The following is an 18,132-nucleotide window of genomic DNA, read 5'->3' as shown; positions in this document are numbered from 1 at the left end:
CAGTCTCATTCCTAGAAGAAAACAAGGAAAGGAGCTACTGACTGAATGCCAAGAATAGCTGATTATTCACTTTAAAAAAAATCAACAACTTAATAAAATTACACAGTGTATCAAGAGCAAAATGTTTGTGATTGTTTGCTCTGGGATGTGGCAAGAGCAAATGCTGTGTGGGCACTGTTGGTTGTACAGCAGTGGTAGAAACAATATGTATCAAAAACCTGTGATAGTGAATGCAAGATGAGGAGAGGTTCATGAATGAAACCTAGCTGGTTTAGATTCAGAGTAAATGACTGTATGAAAACAGAGAAACAGGACTAGCTGTAAAAATTGCAGGTTGAATAAACTAGAGGCAGAGCACAAAAACAGGATGATACAAAGACAACAGATGGATAATTGTAAGAACTAGGGGTACAGGAAGACAGGAAGTACTTGTAATGGGATGAAAAAAACAATGTCCAAGAGCTACTGGGTGTGTACTTAAGCAGAGAAGCTATGGGGAAAAATAGGCAATAGATAAATAACTAGCCTACTTTATTAATAGCTATTTCTCTTAAAGAGAGAGAGCCAATAGGTTAGCAAAAGTGTTCACCTAGGAGAAAAAGAGGGATGAGCTTGTTTGTCTTGGTTTATGCTGAAATAAACACTGAAATAAATAGGAAGACTCCACCAAACTCTTCCCTCAGTTACACCCATGCAACCCCTTAGACTATATTCCAATGCTGCTGACCTGCCAATAATTTTGGAGGCCCTAAAGGCAGAAATGTCAGGAAAACTTATTTTTTAGGTCAGGCAGCATGCAAATAGCAGTTAAAAAGATGGATAATAAACCTGATTAGTTGACTGAGCAGATCATTAACCTGGAGGGGAAAAAAAAAAAAAAGGAACACCGTGTTTCAGTCAGAACTCAAAATATAGAAATATAAAAAGTTGAAACTTAACTCAAAGTAAAAAGAAAAGGAGTCCTTACAGATTAACAAATTTATCTGAGCATCAGCTTTTGTGGGCTAAAGCCCACTTCATCAAATGCATGCAGTAGAAAATTATGCTCAAATAAATTTGTTAGTCTCTAAGGTGCCACATGTCCTCCTTGTTCTTTTTGCTGATACAGACTAACATGGCTACCACTCTGAAATCTAGCAGTCAGTGCACCTGGTTTTGATTTCTGTTTATTTCAGTTGAGTTACTGGGATTAGCCCCAGTGTAACTGAGATCTGAAACTGACCCATTGAGAATGTAATGACAAGGTAAACCAAGGGCAACAAAGCTAAAGACCAACAATATACAGATACCAGGGGCATGTATTGCTGAACTGGAGGTGTATGACATTGAGTATATGTAGAATATTATTAGCATAAAGGAGGTACATTTTAATACTTTATGCTATGTCAGTTATATGCAATACAACAACTGTGTTTACCAAATGGATAGGCAAAATAAAACAAGAGGTGTGAGTTTTGATATTATGCCTGCAAAGAGGAATACTCTATAAACACCACAGATGTTTTGGATAGAAGATCAGTAAAGGCTAATGAAGTGATTTTGGATGTTGCAACAGAGAAACTAGATAATGTTTTCATTAGAATCCTGTAAACCTGTAGGAAATTGCCTGCAAAAAAAAAGAAAAGAAAATATTTGAGAAACAGTCAGAGAAATTGATTCTGGTTACTTCCATACTGGGTAAAAAGGCAAGAGTGGCAAGTGTACTTAAGCATGGACCTCCTCAAAGATATTACTGCAGTGGAGACAGAGGGAATAGAGACAATGGAATATGCTTAGATTTTCAAAATGTATTTGATGAGAATTCATCTCAGGTGATGCAACAGAAATCACATTTGACCTAAATTGGAGTAAAGGAAATACAAGAACTCTAAAACTGTGACTAAGGAATTATCTTCTGTCCAGCTCTGTGAGCAAGGGCTGGAACAGCCTAAATAGCACCCAGCTGATCCTTAGGAAGAAAGAGATATTTGCTCCCAGGAATCCAGGGGCTATGAAAAAGGAAGCGGGCTGGAGCTTTCTGTGATACCTGATGGTATATGCAAAATGGATAGTTTATATATCTACTTCATGCCTCCCCCAGGTTCAAAGGGGTCTTTTGAACTAGCACATTCAAAAGGGACAGGAGATGAAAAGACAAGAGACATCACTTTCCATTCAATATTGAGCAAGGGGACTCGATCCTGCTCCCGTTCCAGTCAATGGGAAAACTCCCTTGATTTTAATGATGCTAAATCAAACCTAAATGGCACATAAAATGGAGTATGGTATACACAGTGTATGTTGTATAAGCTATATTTGATTAGAAGTCACCAAGTAATAATGGATGCTTATACCTATATGTCAAAGTGACCTAAACGAAATATGCAAGCTCTGGTGGGGAGATCTTCACCAATACAGAGGAGGCATGACTAAACGCAGGTATATAGTGGGCAAACTTATTGGTGAATATTTTTGAGTTGCTATGTTTGCACCACATTTGCCTTTACTTTTCTTGAACATTTTTCTTGAACAAACAAAGATTTGTTGTGTGAAGGTTTGTGGGAAAGGTACACTTTCCTCTAAGTCCCCATGTTTTGTTCCTGAGCTGAACTGTCAGAACATGTATTAATGGCATGCAGTATTTGTACTTTGGGGCTACCTAGAAAGGTGGTGAGGGAAAAGAAGGTGAAGGCTCCAGGTTATTTTTTTCCAAAACAATTACCTCAGTCATTACATATTAATGTGACTGACGACACATTATAAAATGAAAAAGGTTTATACCAAGGTGCCAGCCTTGCTCTGAGACTTCCAGGGCCATTTATGCAAAAAATCAGGGAGGTGGCCTGGAGCAGCATCAAGTGCCAAAAGTGCAAAGCCAAACACAGATGGGAGCTCTGGAGTAGTGCCATGAATGCTTGTGGTACACTTCAGAGGGACTTCTGTGGATGTGAGTAAAAACAACAGCGGTACTAGCTGAAGAAACACATAGAAACGTCAATAGCCATGACCAGGTCTGACAATGATATGGAACATATCCTCACTCCTGCGCAAGCAATTCTGAAACCATTTTGCGTGGAGTTTTTTGCGTATTTGGCTCACTTTGTTAGTAGGGTTTAGGGTGCTAGATTCACTGCCCAAACCACGGGCTGCATGTTGTGCTTTAACTGCTTCATGTAGAAATTTCTCTCCCGGTACACCGGGGCGGGAGATGGGGGAGGTCACGGGGTGCTGGAGTGGAGCAGTTAGATGGGCTGAAAGAGGCATTAGGTGGGGTTGGGAGAGCAGAGATGGGGCTGAAAGGAGCTGCTTGCTGAGCTGGGGAAGTGGAGATGCGGGGATGGAAGGGGGTCTGATTGAGGAAAGGGAAGGTAGCTGCCTGGTGTTGGCCAGGCTCAGGAAGAGAAGGCACCAATATCAGGTGCAAGTGGCACTGGGGTGTGTGGAGAGTACTTACTGGTACCACAGGCAGCTGCTTGGAGTGTCACAGACCTGGAGAAGCCCCTGTGGCCCAGATGCTACTGCTGGCCACACTGGAGGAGAAGGCCAGGGGACCAGTGTGTCGTCCCTGCCAGACACTGCTGGCGTTCTTTGCCTGGCCCTCTGCTTCCTGCAGCAGTGACACAGCTGCCATGTGTTTGAGCCCCTGGCCTAGAATCAGCTCCGCCTGCCATGGGACCTCAAAACGTGACCAAGGACCCACCCTGGCTGACAAAATGGTACACCCCGTGTGATATGAATATAACCTGGCTGCGGGCGCCACTGCATGGGGCTCTGGTGACGGAGAATAATGCCTCCCACAGCCACAGCACTGGGCTCATCTGACCTGAGGGCTGAGTGACACAAAACACACTTAATCCTACCAGTTTTTAAATGTAATTGCAAAATTAATCGGGAGGATTATGGAAAATTAGGGAGGCTGGTACCTCCGTTTATGGATAACCATGAGGAAAGCAATGATCTGACATATTAAGATGTCTGCGTTTTGAAGGGGTGTTGATCTAAGGGCTTGTCTACACGGTGCTGCAATACGCATCATGGGGATGTGATTTCTAAAACCAGGTTGACAAGCCCCAAGCTTTACAATTTCCTAAAGCTAAAACACAGACAATATTTCGTCCTTAAGTAGTCTTATTGTCCTGTTTTGTTTCAGCCATTATAGGCCAAATCTGTTAAGGTATCAGAAGAGCTCTTTCAAATGGTTCCATTTAGATTCTGATTGTTCACTTGACTATTTAAAGCTCTCCAGGCCCTTAGTATTCTCTTCCTTCTCATCAGGGGCTTGATCCCGAGCCCATTGACATCAACAGAAAGAGAGTACAGATTAAACTTTGGAAGTACATTAAGGGGATGCAAGGGAAAATGGTGTCCTCTGAGTTCCAACATGGACGCCAAGAACTCTGAGAGCAAAATGTTATGGCATGTGCAACCTATGTGCTTTTGTCTTCTAATGAACAAGGGAGATAAATGGAAGGAGGAATGTGAAATTTAGGTGACAAGGAAACAACCCAACAATTTTACCCTTTTTTAAGCTCCCTATTAGACTGCCTCTCCTCCCATCCCCAGAGCAGATATCTAACCTAGACTCCACATCTAATCATTTATGCCGACTAAATGTGAAGTGTTAGTGGCTACAGTGTAGTGGTCTATCAGCCTGGGAATGGGAAGTTAGGAGCTAGAGTTCTCTCAGGTGCTCAAGGGAAGTAGGCAGGGCAGCTGCACATAATTTACAGAAACAAGGCAGGAATTAGGGAAGGAGAACAGGGTAGTACCTCCTTTACATAGATAGATCTAAGTTTTCAGTCCCCATCTGAGGATAGCTGTTGGCCACAGTTCCAGAGTTCATACAATACAGGTTGTGACTCCAAAGGGAGATTTCTGAAGGTAATTTTCATGAAGTAGAACCATTTATATTCTGTAAGGAACTACTCCTTTTTAGTTTTGTAACCACTGCACCACAAATTGTAGTAAATGTATTTTAAAATGTTTTGCATTGTAATTTATGTATGTGTTCCCTATTAAAGCAGCTGTCATGCACCAGTGTTGCATATTTCCATTCCTTTTCCATGACAGTGGCCTATGCTCTGCATTAGCTAATCAGCAGAATGAGAGATATTGTATGCTCTACCCTCTAAAATCCAAACTCAAAAACCATAACATTCGAAGTTAAGGAATTAAATCTTTTCATCTTTGTAACTGAAGCACCTGAGCTATGTTAGTTTTCTCTTATTCTGATGTTTAAAAGAAAATAATAAACCTTATTTAGGCAGTAGCACCCTCCTCTGTGCAAACTTTTACACAGTGAAATAATTGCAGCCTTTTGCATAGCATACTGGGAAAGGATAAAGCCCACATACTGAATGAATTAAGAGTTTTAAACAGTAGATTCTAAGCAGAAAATTGGCTTACCAAGCAGATAAAAAAGAAAACAAAGAAAACAGAGAAATAAGCTCTCTGTGACTGAATTGTCTGTCTTTTAGATGAGAAAATGTTTGATTTACTTTATGCATGTTAGAAAACTGCTAGTTTAATTTCACACCATGAGATTCCAAACAGCAACAAACACTTTAATTAGAAATGTTGAGTGGGAAGTGTGATGCACTCTAGGGTAAAATGTCCTAGACAACATAAGGAAGAAAAAATAAACCTCTTTTTGAACTCATTTTAAATAAGAACTCAAGACTCCAACTACAGACTGCTTATTTGCTGCATTGTATTGACAGTTTCATAGACAGTCTCATTCATCTACATCTCCACCTAACATTTATTCTTATTTTCTTTTAAATTTATCACCATCATCTTTGTTCTATATTTATTCATTGAACTTTTAACCAAACGTGACATCAAAAATTTTACATTCTCTGCTTCATGGCTACGCTAGGTATTGCAACTATTTAGTCACATAGAGCGTACCTTTCTTTCTAAATACCGTAATTGTTAAAGGATATATCTCACTCATAAAAGCTCAACTATGTTTATTTCACAAGTTTGAGAGAAAATAACTCAGAAGCACTAACTACTAAGGACAGTCGCTGGGGGAGAAAGAAACATAATATTCTCTCATAGACAAATTATTTTTTCCATAGGAATGAAGAGTAATTTCAATTATTCTAAAAAAGGGCAACAGCAGTGAAAATAAACATGGTAAGACAAATGTCTGAAACTATCACAGCATCTGATCATTGGCACCATTATCACTTAATTCATATTTGCAGAATAAAGTCTGTGTTGTCTTTTTCACCATGTTTCTCACAAAACATTTAATCCAAGGATGATTTTATGTTAGATCTTATCGATTCATAAGAAAATAGTTTTAAATGATTTCTTGAAGATACACTCCTCTGTTTATTTTTAAAAGCAAAACAGCAGCACCAGTTCCACAGGAGAACAACTTAAATAGCATTTTTGACCATGCACACTGTTACCAATAAAAAGAGTAGAATAAATATATTTGTATATGGACTCGTTAAAAAGAAAAACACCTTCATATTTCTCTTTTGGGGGCTGGTCCCCACCAAATCCTACACAATTTAACACATCCAAATGGTTCCTGTATTAAAAACAGTAAAGCAATCAAAGATTTTGTACAGCAAACTGTTATTAAAAACCTTACATAAATATAGTACATCTTAAACTGCATTCTCCAGTAAACAAAATTGCAATCTATCATTCCGGGTGTTTTTGTTTTTTTTGTTTTTTTTTACTGTGTACTATCTGACTTAAAATATTTAAAGTACTGCTTGGTTATTATAGGTTTTAAATTTGTTCCTATTTCCCCTCACAAGACTCTATGAAAGCATCTGCTCCTGTTTTTAAAGGGATGTTATCTACGTTTTAGTCTCAGACTTAATACATGTAAAAAAACCCTCCATATAACATAATTCACAAGGTCCCCTTTATACTGGATGTTACATTTTTTTTAATCTATTTTTCCTCATTAAAAGAAAGCATTGCTAGGATCCAGAGCAACCCCACTGTATGTGCAATGTACATCTCCCCAATGCATGTGGACAATATTACGAGACCACATCTTGGGGAGAGGTTTGGCCTTGAGGAAAGATATGAATACGGAGAGACTGGGAGCCTGTTCTGTTTGGATTAGGAGGGCTATTATAGGGGGCATCGGGAAGAAGGTATGGAAAGGTGAGAAAACCAAAGGGGATGGAAAAGCTGGCATCATTGGTGGAGCAAGGAGGTAAGTGAGGTCACAGTAAGATCTGCAATAGCAGTCAGGTGAAGTTATGAAGCGAAAGTTACGTAGGATAAGAGTGGAGAATGAGAGTTTAAACATGGTACAGTACCTGATCATATGACTGTTTTCTGATTGTTACTAGCATTTAATTATGGGGGAGCCAGGGCAGAGATTCAAAAAGAAGAATGATGCGGTCTGATCAACAGGCATGGAACATCATTTTAGAAACTGCATTCTGGATGTACTGGGGGTGAGAGGAGGCCACAAAGGAAGAGACTGTAAGAAACTGACCAAGGAGTGGACAAGCTTTTTATCTGTTGGGACAGAAAGAATGGGTCACATATTTTGATAAGTTGTGGAGAAAGCAGCACCAGGATTTGACAACAGTGTGGATGTGTGGGAAGAAGGAAAGCGAAGAGTCAAAGAAGACCACTAATGGTGGGATGCTAACTGAAAGAAATGTGGCTAGAAAGTACCTCGCTATGACGGTCTAGATACTCTGGTACTTAAATACCACAGTGATAGAAATCAGACCTTAGAAATAATATAGACAAACTGTATCAACTACATTTTCTTCTTCCATAACATTTCCAATATATATAGAAAATGTCAAGGGAAAAATTCATAAGGATCACTGGTTATCAAGGCAATAATTGTAAGATACTAGAACTCTGATACATCTCCAGTATAAAGGAATAGATACTATTGCTTACAAGAGTGGACTATTGCGAAAAGGTCATGCGTAGGCTTTAGTTAATTAAATCCATTTGAGAATATTTGAATCAAATTTCTTATGTAAGGTGAAGATTTTAAAATGAAGCTGGCTGCTGCCTACAGCAGAGAAAGATGCCCTGCTCTGACCAATAGACTGCATTTCCTTCATAACTAGGAACAGACCCCAAGAGAACTGAGTCCCAGTTCAGTGTCTTGTCCATTACCAATTACAGCAGTTTAAGGAGCAAACACTCAGCCAGCAACTAAAAACAAAGGCCAAGTAAATGTAGCACTGATGAAAGGTGTTGATCATACTACATATTTCTGATTGTTACTAGTGTTTAATTAAAGATATTTGAAGAGTTTTTAAAGGGATTTAATCAAATTGCTTCCTCAATAAGGGATTTACATATATCCTGAGGTTAGAAATAGGACTGAGATATGTGAATTTTTGGCCCAGATTTTTACTTCTTGTGTGTTAGTATATAAATTCATATTCTACTTCAGATAAGATTAAGAGGACAGATCCTATCATTCTAAATAAGCATTATACTCATTACCTAGCATCTCCTGACTTGCACCTCCCAACACTGCGTTGGCTTAAACTTTTTCAAATATTCTTGCATCCTTGTGCTACCCTCCCCTTCCCCCGACTGAACTACTAAACTATTGGGCTAATTGGAAGACCATATTCAGATTTTATTATTAGGAATTTTGTACCTCTGCTTCTCTCACCAGAGGTAAAAAAGGTTGGCTGCATGATTTTAACACAACCAGTTTACAAAGTAGATGCATTAGTGTTTGTTATTATTTTTGAGTGCATTTCTGTGCTCTTAATGTTGTTTTAAAATGTTATAAAAATAATAGCATCTCAAACAATGTAAAACTCTGACTTTTGAGCATTCAGGCAGCCCCCACAGGTTTTTCTATAGGCTAGCTGTCCTACCCTGTATTTTCTATAAAGTGGTAATGCTATAACATGCTCTTATATACATTTAATTTCCTTATTCAGTTGCACATAGATTCCAATTTTGAAGTGCAAATAAAAACAAATAATGTTAATACATTAATAATATTAAGTTATTTGTCATGAATTGGAGAACTGCTGCTTTTATAACGGCTGGCATGTTTCAACCCCAGGTATAAACTTGAGTTGATTGTTCTTATTTGTTAGCAAATCTGAAAATTAAGTAATAAGATACAGTTCAGAACTTTACCTCTAGTCTCCCATGTGCATAGCCTAATAACAATAAGTTGGCTCTGTCCCTCTCACTGGAAATAGGAGACCAAGGCCATGCTCCGTCATTAGTCAGTGACCACCAGCAAATGACCATATCTTGGATACAATTTATTGACAGGTGACGTTTTATCCTTCTACTTGCTGGTCCAGGTATATCAATATAAGCAATCTGATGGAGAAAAAATGCAGGAAATATTTAAAGTTATAAAAACAACATATTGGGAGCATTTACTGCAAGTAAATATATACACACAGAGGACAATGTGTGTATATGTATTCATATACGCTACATCTAAATGTAAGAAATCTCTGTCCAGACAGAAAGACACATGCTCACCCACAATTTTATCTATGGGGAAGGGATTGGGAAGGAGAAGGATGTGAGTTAAGCAGGAATTTACTGCAATGACTCCAATCAATACCAAAATGTACAGTCATGGTTACTTGACAGCATCGACCTACACAGGATTTAAACCCAGCCATATTAAATGACAAGTTCTGTGATGCTGACCAAGGAGTGAAGGCAACTGTTTAAGACACATCATCAAACATTAAAGACAGCTCACAATGTTTAAAAGAGAATGTTTATTTCCCCCCTAAATTAAGGAATCCAGCCACAAATACCCATTTGGTAACAGACTATATACTTTTCTGCATAATGTGGATGAGCTACAGCATCATGCGTAAAGTTTATGCAGCTCTTGAGAATTGTGCCTCTATTTCTCAGGAAGGATTTGTGGAATTTATTATTCAAACTATGTTATTTTGGAGCATGGTTATTTGAAAACATGAGCAGTGCACCATCTGGGTGACACATGCCAAGGAAATATAGATTGCACCGCATTTCTGCTTAAGGAATTAATGGAAGGTTGATAGCTAGGGGAAAAAAAAAAAAACTATCTTGCCATTGCTGGTCAGCAATAATCGAACCACTTTCTGGGGATTAAGCGCATGGCTAAGCCTACTGGACCAGACACTAGCAAAGGGCAGGGGGTCTTCTTATCAGAGAAATGCTTCTGGAGCCAGTCTCACTACATGACAGATTGCTTTCATATTCCTGTCTGCAAAGCAACAAAGGATGGCAGTAATGCGATAATGCCAGAGTGCAATGGGTGTTAAGAACCCGTTGCATTTATGTATTGTATTTAGTAAATAATCAGGCTCATCCAAATTGTGATCTCACCACTCAACCAAGGCCATTAAAATCAAGGTTAATGCTTTAATAATCCTTTGCTGTTTTTTATATGGTCAAAAAGAACCCTTTTCTATTTGCATGGTCATAATATTATTGACCTCTTCATCCCCTGAATACACATCAAAAGGAACTGAAATCAAAGTAATTACCAATGTTGTTCCCTCATAGTAAACATTTATCACCTTGTACTCTCTCCTCAGTGTTGAGTAAATTGAAATGGACTAAAGAACCACAGAAGGGAAAACTTATAAAGGGTCAATGTTTCCAGTACATTTATCCTGCACTTTTATTTGCCCAAATTCTGTCAGTTTAAAAGTATAAATATATGACATACATGTAAAGTTTATCCAAGGAATGCTAACTTAACTACTTAGCTTTTATTTTGTTATTCAAAAACACACTGAAGGCATACTTAGACGAGAAATAAAAATACTTTATGGCTAACAAGCACAAATGCCGTCCCAGATATTAATTACAGTGCTGTACTCTAATTTTACCAATCATGTATCAGTTAAAAACAATGATATTATTAGTTTTTTTTAAAAAAAATCTTATATATATTAGATGACACCTTCAACACTGACAGTCCTCTTGAGAATAGGGAATTGGTAGTAATTGGTCTTATGTTTTGCCAGTCTCCAAGACTACATAGTGCTGTTGATTCGCATAATAGCTCCAATTATCTTTATTCAAAGTGTCATTGTCTCGATGGTACCAAAGATGCTACTTCTCAAAAAGGAAAAAGATGCAGACAATGATGGATTCACGTGGGTATATATTGTATATAAATCAAATTTCCAGCTAACTACCAAACATCTGTACAGTTAATACTTCATCAGAAAGTTTGAGTACATTCCAAAGATAAACAGTAAACTCCAAAGCCAAGTCTGCCTATCCTGCTAGTCAAAGACATGCAGAAGAAAAGCAAAACGATTTTTCTGCCTCCAAGCATTAAGGCTAAAAATAAAAAACTATCCATAAAACTGAGAAGAAAATAAGCCCGACTGACTCACGATTACTTACAATACTGCCTAGAAGTGCCAACCAAGACTGGACACCATTATGTCAGGCACTAAACAAAGACATAGTATAATACGGTCCCTGTACCAAAGAGCTTACAATTTAAAAGGGACCAGAACTATCCTCCTTTTACAAATAAGAACATGAGAATGTAAGAATGGCCACACTGGATAAAATCAATGGTCCATCTAGCCCAGTATCTTGTCTTCTGACAGTGGCCAATGCCAGATTCTTCAAAGGGAATGAACAGAACAGGAAAATCAAGTGTTTCATTCTCTGTCATTCAGTATCGTCATCTGGCAGTTAGAGGCTTATGGACACCGAGAGCATGGGGTTGCATCCCTGACCATCTTAGATAATAGCCATTGATGGACCTATCCTCCATGAATTTATCTAAGTCTTTTTTGAACCTTGTTATAGTCTTGGCTTCACAACATCCTCTGGCAAGGAGTTCCACAGGTGTGCACTGTGTAAAGAAGTACTTCCTTTTGCTTGTTTTAAACTTGCTGCCTATTAATTTCACTGGGTGAGCCCTGGTTCTTGTTTCACGTGAAGGGCTAAATAACACTTCTTTATTCACTTTCTCCACACCATTCATGATTTTACAGACCTCGATCATATCCCCCCTCAGTCATCTCTTTTGCAAGCTGAACAGTCCCAGTCTTTTTAATCTCTTCTCACATGGAAGCTGTTCTGTTACCCTTAATTATTTTTATTTCCCTTCTCTGTATCTTTTCCAATTCTAATACATCTCTTTGAGATGGCACAACAGGGAGACACAGAAAGATTTAGTGAATAGCCCAAGGTCACACAGGGAGTCTGTGGCAGAGACAAGGACTGAACCGAGAACTTCTGGGTCCTAGTCCTATGCTTTAACCAAACCTTCTTACATTGGTTTCCTCTGCCCTTCTGACAAAGCGCCCAGCTCCTGTGAATAAGGTCAGTGTCCAGGAACTGGTTTAGAAAAGAAGGCAACACTGTTATAGTGCCCCAGATTTCCCATTTAGGAGTCTCTTTGATTCTTATCATTGTTGATGACAATTCTACTGCTTACTGTGTCTGTGATCTAGATATTGTACATTGGTTTGACCAAGGTAGTACAGTTCTGAATATTTGTACTTTATAGGGGCAGCAGGTTTGTATAATTTACGGTGGTGCCCAGAAGAGGTCTAAGTCCCGCCCCCACACCACACCTGCCTAAGGCTCTGGGAGGAGTTTGGGTGCGGAAGAGGGTTTGGGGTGCAGGCTCTGGGAGGATGTTTGGGTGCGGGAGGGGAGCAGGCTCTGGGAGGATGTTTGGGTGCGGGAGGGGAGCAGGCTCTGGGAGGATGTTTGGGTGCGGGAGGGGAGCAGGCTCTGGGAGGATGTTTGGGTGTGGGAGGGGAGCAGGCTCTGGGAGCGAATTTGGGTGCGGGAGGGGTGCAGGCTCTGGGAGGATGTTTGGGTGCGGGAGGGGTGCAGGCTCTGGGATGGAGTTTGGCTGCTAGGGAGTGGGTTCTGGGCTGGGACAGGGGGTTAGGATGCAGGAGGGGGTTTGGAGTATAGGGCTGGGCCAGAGATGACGAGTTTGGGGTGCAGCAGGCAGGCTGCCCCGGAGCTGGGGGCCAGAGAGGAGGGACTCCCCCAGCCCTCTCCCCGCCAGCAGCAGCGAGCTCCGGGGGTGGGGGAGCCCTCCCGGCCCCCCCAGCAGGATAGTCACCCAAGCCCCAACCCAGGCTGCTGCTCAGGAGGTCCAGCCAGGATAACCCCTCCTCGGAGTCGACTCAGCATCGCCTGCCCGGGTGGGGAAGGGGGCTGCCATGCGCCTCCTCCCCTCCTCCCTCCGCAGGTGCAGCAGCCACCTCAGCCTGCCCCCAGTGCCGCTCCTTAAGTTGTAGCCAGCAGCAGCAGCAGGAGCAGCCAGCGAGGGAGTGCAGTGCGGAGCTGTAGGGGGCAGCTGCCAGCTGCCCAGGGCAGGCAGGGACGCTCAGAGGCAGCAGGCAGGGCCAGGGGAGACACCCAGCCCCGAACATTGGTGGAGCTGGGCCCTGAATTTGCAGGAGCCCGGGCATCATGGGCCCATATAACTCACCGCCCCTGTTACTTTACTACAGAAAGCTGAAATAAGAGTCTTACAATGATGAATAATACTTTGTGGTGGCTCACACTGCTGCAGTTTAAAGATAATTAAAATTATATTTTGCTGCCTAACTAGTAAGCCTGACACAAAAGAGCATGCCATTAAAAATGCTAATGCCTTTTTTTTTGGTCTGGCCAAAACATAATCCATAGTCATTCCCATTGATTTCTAGAGCAGAAATGGCTCTCAACCTTTCCAGATTACCGTACTCCTTTCAGGACCCTGATTTGTCTTGCGTGCCCCAAGTTTTACCTCCAATTAAAAACTACTTGTTTACAAAATCAGACACAAAAATACAAATGTCAGAGCACACCATTACTGAAAAATTGCTTACTTTCTCATTCTGTCTGTGTGAAATTTTAGTGTGTACTGACTTCACTAGTGCTTTTTATGTAACCTGTTGTAAAACTAGGTAAATATCTAGATGTTTGATGTATCCCCTGGAAGACCTCTGTGTACCCCCAGGAGTACGTGTATCCCTGTTTGAGAATCACTGATCTAGAGAAAGCAATGTTAGTGTCATACATAGAAGTCTTCCAGAAGCTCAGCTGTGTCAGCAAACCACAAAACACAACAACCCTATTAAGGAACACAGAGGGTATGTCTGGTTTCCTAGCATAGTAAGATGTTTCTATAGATTAGGTTTTCCTTCTTCCCTAAGAAAACAGTCACCACAGTTAGGTCCAGAAACATGCTTAGTAGTATCCAGAAGAAAACTGTGATATATAAGGATAAAGCAAACATAGGAGATATAGCCCTTACCAGGAAACGATCATGGTAAGCATGAGCTCATTACAGTTTCCCAAAGTTTAGGGGCATAGAGATCACGAATCTTGCTTCTAAAGTAGCAACCTTAGCAAATACCTATGGGCAAGGCACAAGTGTGCATCATTTTAAAGTAAACTATGTATCAGCTCAATTCCTAGTGAACAGTGAACTGTCTCAAATCCATGTTACAGAGGTTGGCTCAATCTCGCAAACACAAGTCACTGCTGAAAAGAGGCCTTGAGCTGAAACAGCCTGGAAAATGTATTACTCACCCTAGCAGAAAGTATTCCTACCTTGCAAGTTAAAATGTGTATGACAAAACTTAAATTAAACACATCCTTGAAAAAGCCTGATACCTAGATGCAAATGCTCATATACAATGAAACAAATTACCTGGAGGTGATCAGGAGGAAAATACTAGCTAGCATAAGGTTGTTTCCCTTAATATTTATCCAGGTTGTAATATGTGTAAACTCCCCTCCTCTTGCTTACTACATATCTTTCTAGCCTCTAGCCTCTATTCTTGCAGTGAATTAGAAACTTCAACCTTTCTGTTTGAAGCTAATGGCCTTCAAAGAGAACCTGGAGGATTATTATCATTGTTTATATTGCACTAGTGCCTACAGGTCCCAGCTGAGGTCAAGGCCCCATTGTACTAAAAGCCAAAGAGGTTACAATCCAAAGAGACAAAAGCCAGGAGAAAGGGAGTATCACAATCCTCATTTTATAGCTGGGGAACTGAGTTACAGAGAGATTAAGCCACTTGCCCAAGGGAACTGTACTTATATCTCCCAAGTCCTAGTCCAGTGCTTTACCCATAAAGCCACCCTTTCTCCCATATGCCTAGGAAATGAGCATTGTAACTAGAGGAAGAATTACGGCTTCTACGAACAATTGTAACACAGCAGCAGCAGATTCATGTGGCTATGATGTATCCATGGTGGTATATAGAAGGGATTTCCATTTTGAACAGTCCCTTGCAAGTCTTCTTCCTTTGACAAGAGTCAGTCTGGGAGGATTTACAGTTCTTAAATCCCTCAGAATTGCATCCTCAAACCTCATCATGGTTGGCCTCATGCTCTGCTTCCTTCAACCTCAGCTCTATAAACCTTCTGTAAGAGAATACCTTCTTCTGTATGTTGGACATGACCCCACCATTGCAGTCATCTTGTCCTCAGCTGGTGCAAGACTGCAGCTTGCTGGGATCATCTAAGTGTCTCCTCATTTGTGACAAAAATCAAATCAACCTAATTTTTGGCACTAACAACTGTTTTGTTTCCTCTCCTCAGCCGTTTTTAAACAGCCATGGTTCTGCTCCATACAATCGTGTTGCCATCACTACTGCACTGAATACTCAGATCTTAGTTTTAGACATCCTGCCACCCAATCAGAGGCCTCTGAAGATGCTGAAATGTGTCTAATGTGATCCAACATGCAGCTCCTCCAGATACAGAAGTGCCTGCTGTCAACCGATTACTCAAACAGATAAAACTATTCACCCATTCAATGCCATTGTCCTCTACTTGTCATGCCAGCAGGTCATTAGCTTCCATTTTATAGGAGGCATGGATAGCTTTGGTTTTATCACCCTGCCGTTTTTTGCAGCTCTTCCAGCATTAGCTGTAGTTGGCCCGTAGTCTCTCCAATATCATCCACATACTCTAGGTCTTCTACAGATGAATAATTAAACGTCACACCTCCTACTTGGGCCTCAATCAACTTTGTAGCAATCTTTAAACTAAATAACTGTAACAATCTTACAGTAAATATATGAAAAATTGGACCCGTATTGGCACAGCAATTTTTTTTTTAAAAAAAAGTAATAAAATACCATTCCATTTAGATATTTTCTGACTTTGCAACAAAAATTCAATCAAAGAATTTTGATTAGAATGGCAGGTAAAGAGCTATGTCAAAGACCAGCATTTTACTGTGCAATACTCTACCCAACAGTAGTAGTGGTCCATAACATAAAGTGACTAGGGTATTTACAGACATCATTGACAGCTATACCTTAAAATCCAAGGATGAGAGTTTTTCCAGTCTTTTGTTTACATCAGGAGAACCTGTCTTCTTTGTAAACTGAATGAAGCAGAGTTTGTTTTGCTCCCAAAATGACAAGATGATGAAACTGTCTGTAAGAACAGCTGAAAAACAAATAAAAATTGTCACCACTGTAATACCTACTACCAATAACAAAACAAATTACTGAGCTCTCCACTGAGACACTGCAAAAAGCAATTTTTTCAAGACCATGTCTTAAATATTACATTGAAGCCTGTGTAATCTCCTAAAAGACATCAATGTGTCATCTTGCCAGGATCTTCTTGGAAATGAGAAATAAAGCTTAGGGAGTACTCAGATTAAATAAAACTGAATAAATTATCTTATACTTATCACTCTAATCAGACATATGTTTTATTCCCACCCCACCCCATCCTCATCTTGGTAGCTTCCTCAGTCCCTTGCCCAAAGCAACTCCCATTGATATTTTGGGATCGTGGCTTTGTACAACATTGTTTGCATTTGGGCTGGTCAAATGCAAATCATTATTTGAGCTGGATTTGGTAATTTTACATCACCCGTCAAGAATAAACAATAAGTGATGTAGCAGCAGTAAGATTCCAGATACTACCACAGCAGTCAAGAATGTTATTCCTTATAACATTTTTGCTATGGGCAAAAATGAACCAGTTGAAAGCTTTACACATGACATTCTTCCTCTGTGCTCTTGATCTAAACCACATACATGTCTAAGAGTGGATGTACTCCCTTGAAGTCTGGAAAATGTCTATGGAATCACAATGGTGTTACCATATAGTATAAATAGACATATTTAAATGTAAAATTAATTAACTAGCACTACAAACAGAGAAAACAAAGGTGAACAAAGAAAATGAGCGATACAACACTGCTAACAATTTAGGGTTTCCCCCAAACATTGCACTGCTCTCTGAACTGTGAACACCTGTAAGAGAATGTCTGAGTGTTCAGACAGCCAACTGATAGTTAGTATCAGATGACTGAAAATTCCTCTTTGGACAGAACCATGACTATAGTCTAAATAGTATGATTTATTTTCAAGAATTAAATGCAGAAACCTATACGAAACAGACACCATCAGGTAAAAAAAATTAAATAAATTACCTGGTCAAAAAATTCAATTTAAAAATGCCTTGCATTTGTGACTAAGACCCTAGATTCTTAAATATATAAGAATTTTATAACATACTTTTCATAATTGATATTGATAGCTTACTCTTGCACTACACGCCACTTGAACAAAGAAAATAAACTAGTCAGCTTTGCTTTTATTTGCAGTCTGTTTTATAGCCAGCTGCACTTTCAGATTGTAAGGTATTAGCACAATTCTGCAACATTTGGTATGCAAACGACAAAGAAAAATGTTTGGATTTAAACAAACTGTGATCACTGATATTTAAAATTTCATAAACACAACTCTGTTAATACTAAGTTTTGAAACAAAACTTTGGGCCTAAACTATCTGACATTGCCCATTTGATGCTACAGCTGAGATTTTAACACGCACAAGAAAATTTAAAGTTATAGACATGGCCTCTTTGTATATATGCAATTGCATACATTGTATTACTAGAAATAAACTTTAACATATATTTATGCTACACTAGAGATAGGCCTACATCAAACCTCAGAACACTCCTGAAATTTGGGTCTAAAGACAGACTAGGGATCGGGGACCCATGAGCAGGTGGGAATGGTGAATAGAGAAAGTTAGCTCTTCAGTCTCTGCAAAGCTTTGGTTGCCTGGGTATTGGCTGAAGGGGCGGGGAACAGGAAAGGTGACTCTTATTGTTTAGACTGGCAGCACAGCTGGGTCATTCAGAGCCACCTGGTGATAGCTAGGGTGCAAAGCTAAATTACAGGAT

General features: G+C 39.9%; 1 protein-coding gene across 4 annotated transcripts in view; it reads right to left on the bottom strand.

The window, feature by feature from the left end:
* The window catches only part of WDPCP (WD repeat containing planar cell polarity effector), a 281,255-nt gene that overhangs the window by 141,700 nt on the left and 121,423 nt on the right, over positions 1-18,132 (bottom strand). For all 4 annotated transcript variants that reach the window (XM_084623394.1, XM_084623391.1, XM_084623392.1 and 1 more), the window contains 2 exons: positions 16,238-16,371; positions 9,100-9,291 (listed from right to left, as the gene is read on the bottom strand). In XM_084623394.1, the coding sequence (XP_084479520.1) occupies positions 9,100-9,291; positions 16,238-16,371 (326 nt within the window). The remainder of the gene's footprint in view (positions 1-9,099; positions 9,292-16,237; positions 16,372-18,132) is intronic.

Source organism: Lepidochelys olivacea, assembly GCF_965140295.1.
Source record: "Lepidochelys olivacea isolate rLepOli2 genome assembly, chromosome: 3".
In the NCBI taxonomy this organism is placed as follows: Eukaryota; Metazoa; Chordata; order Testudines; family Cheloniidae; genus Lepidochelys; species Lepidochelys olivacea.
This window is presented reverse-complemented; position numbering and strand designations above follow the sequence as displayed.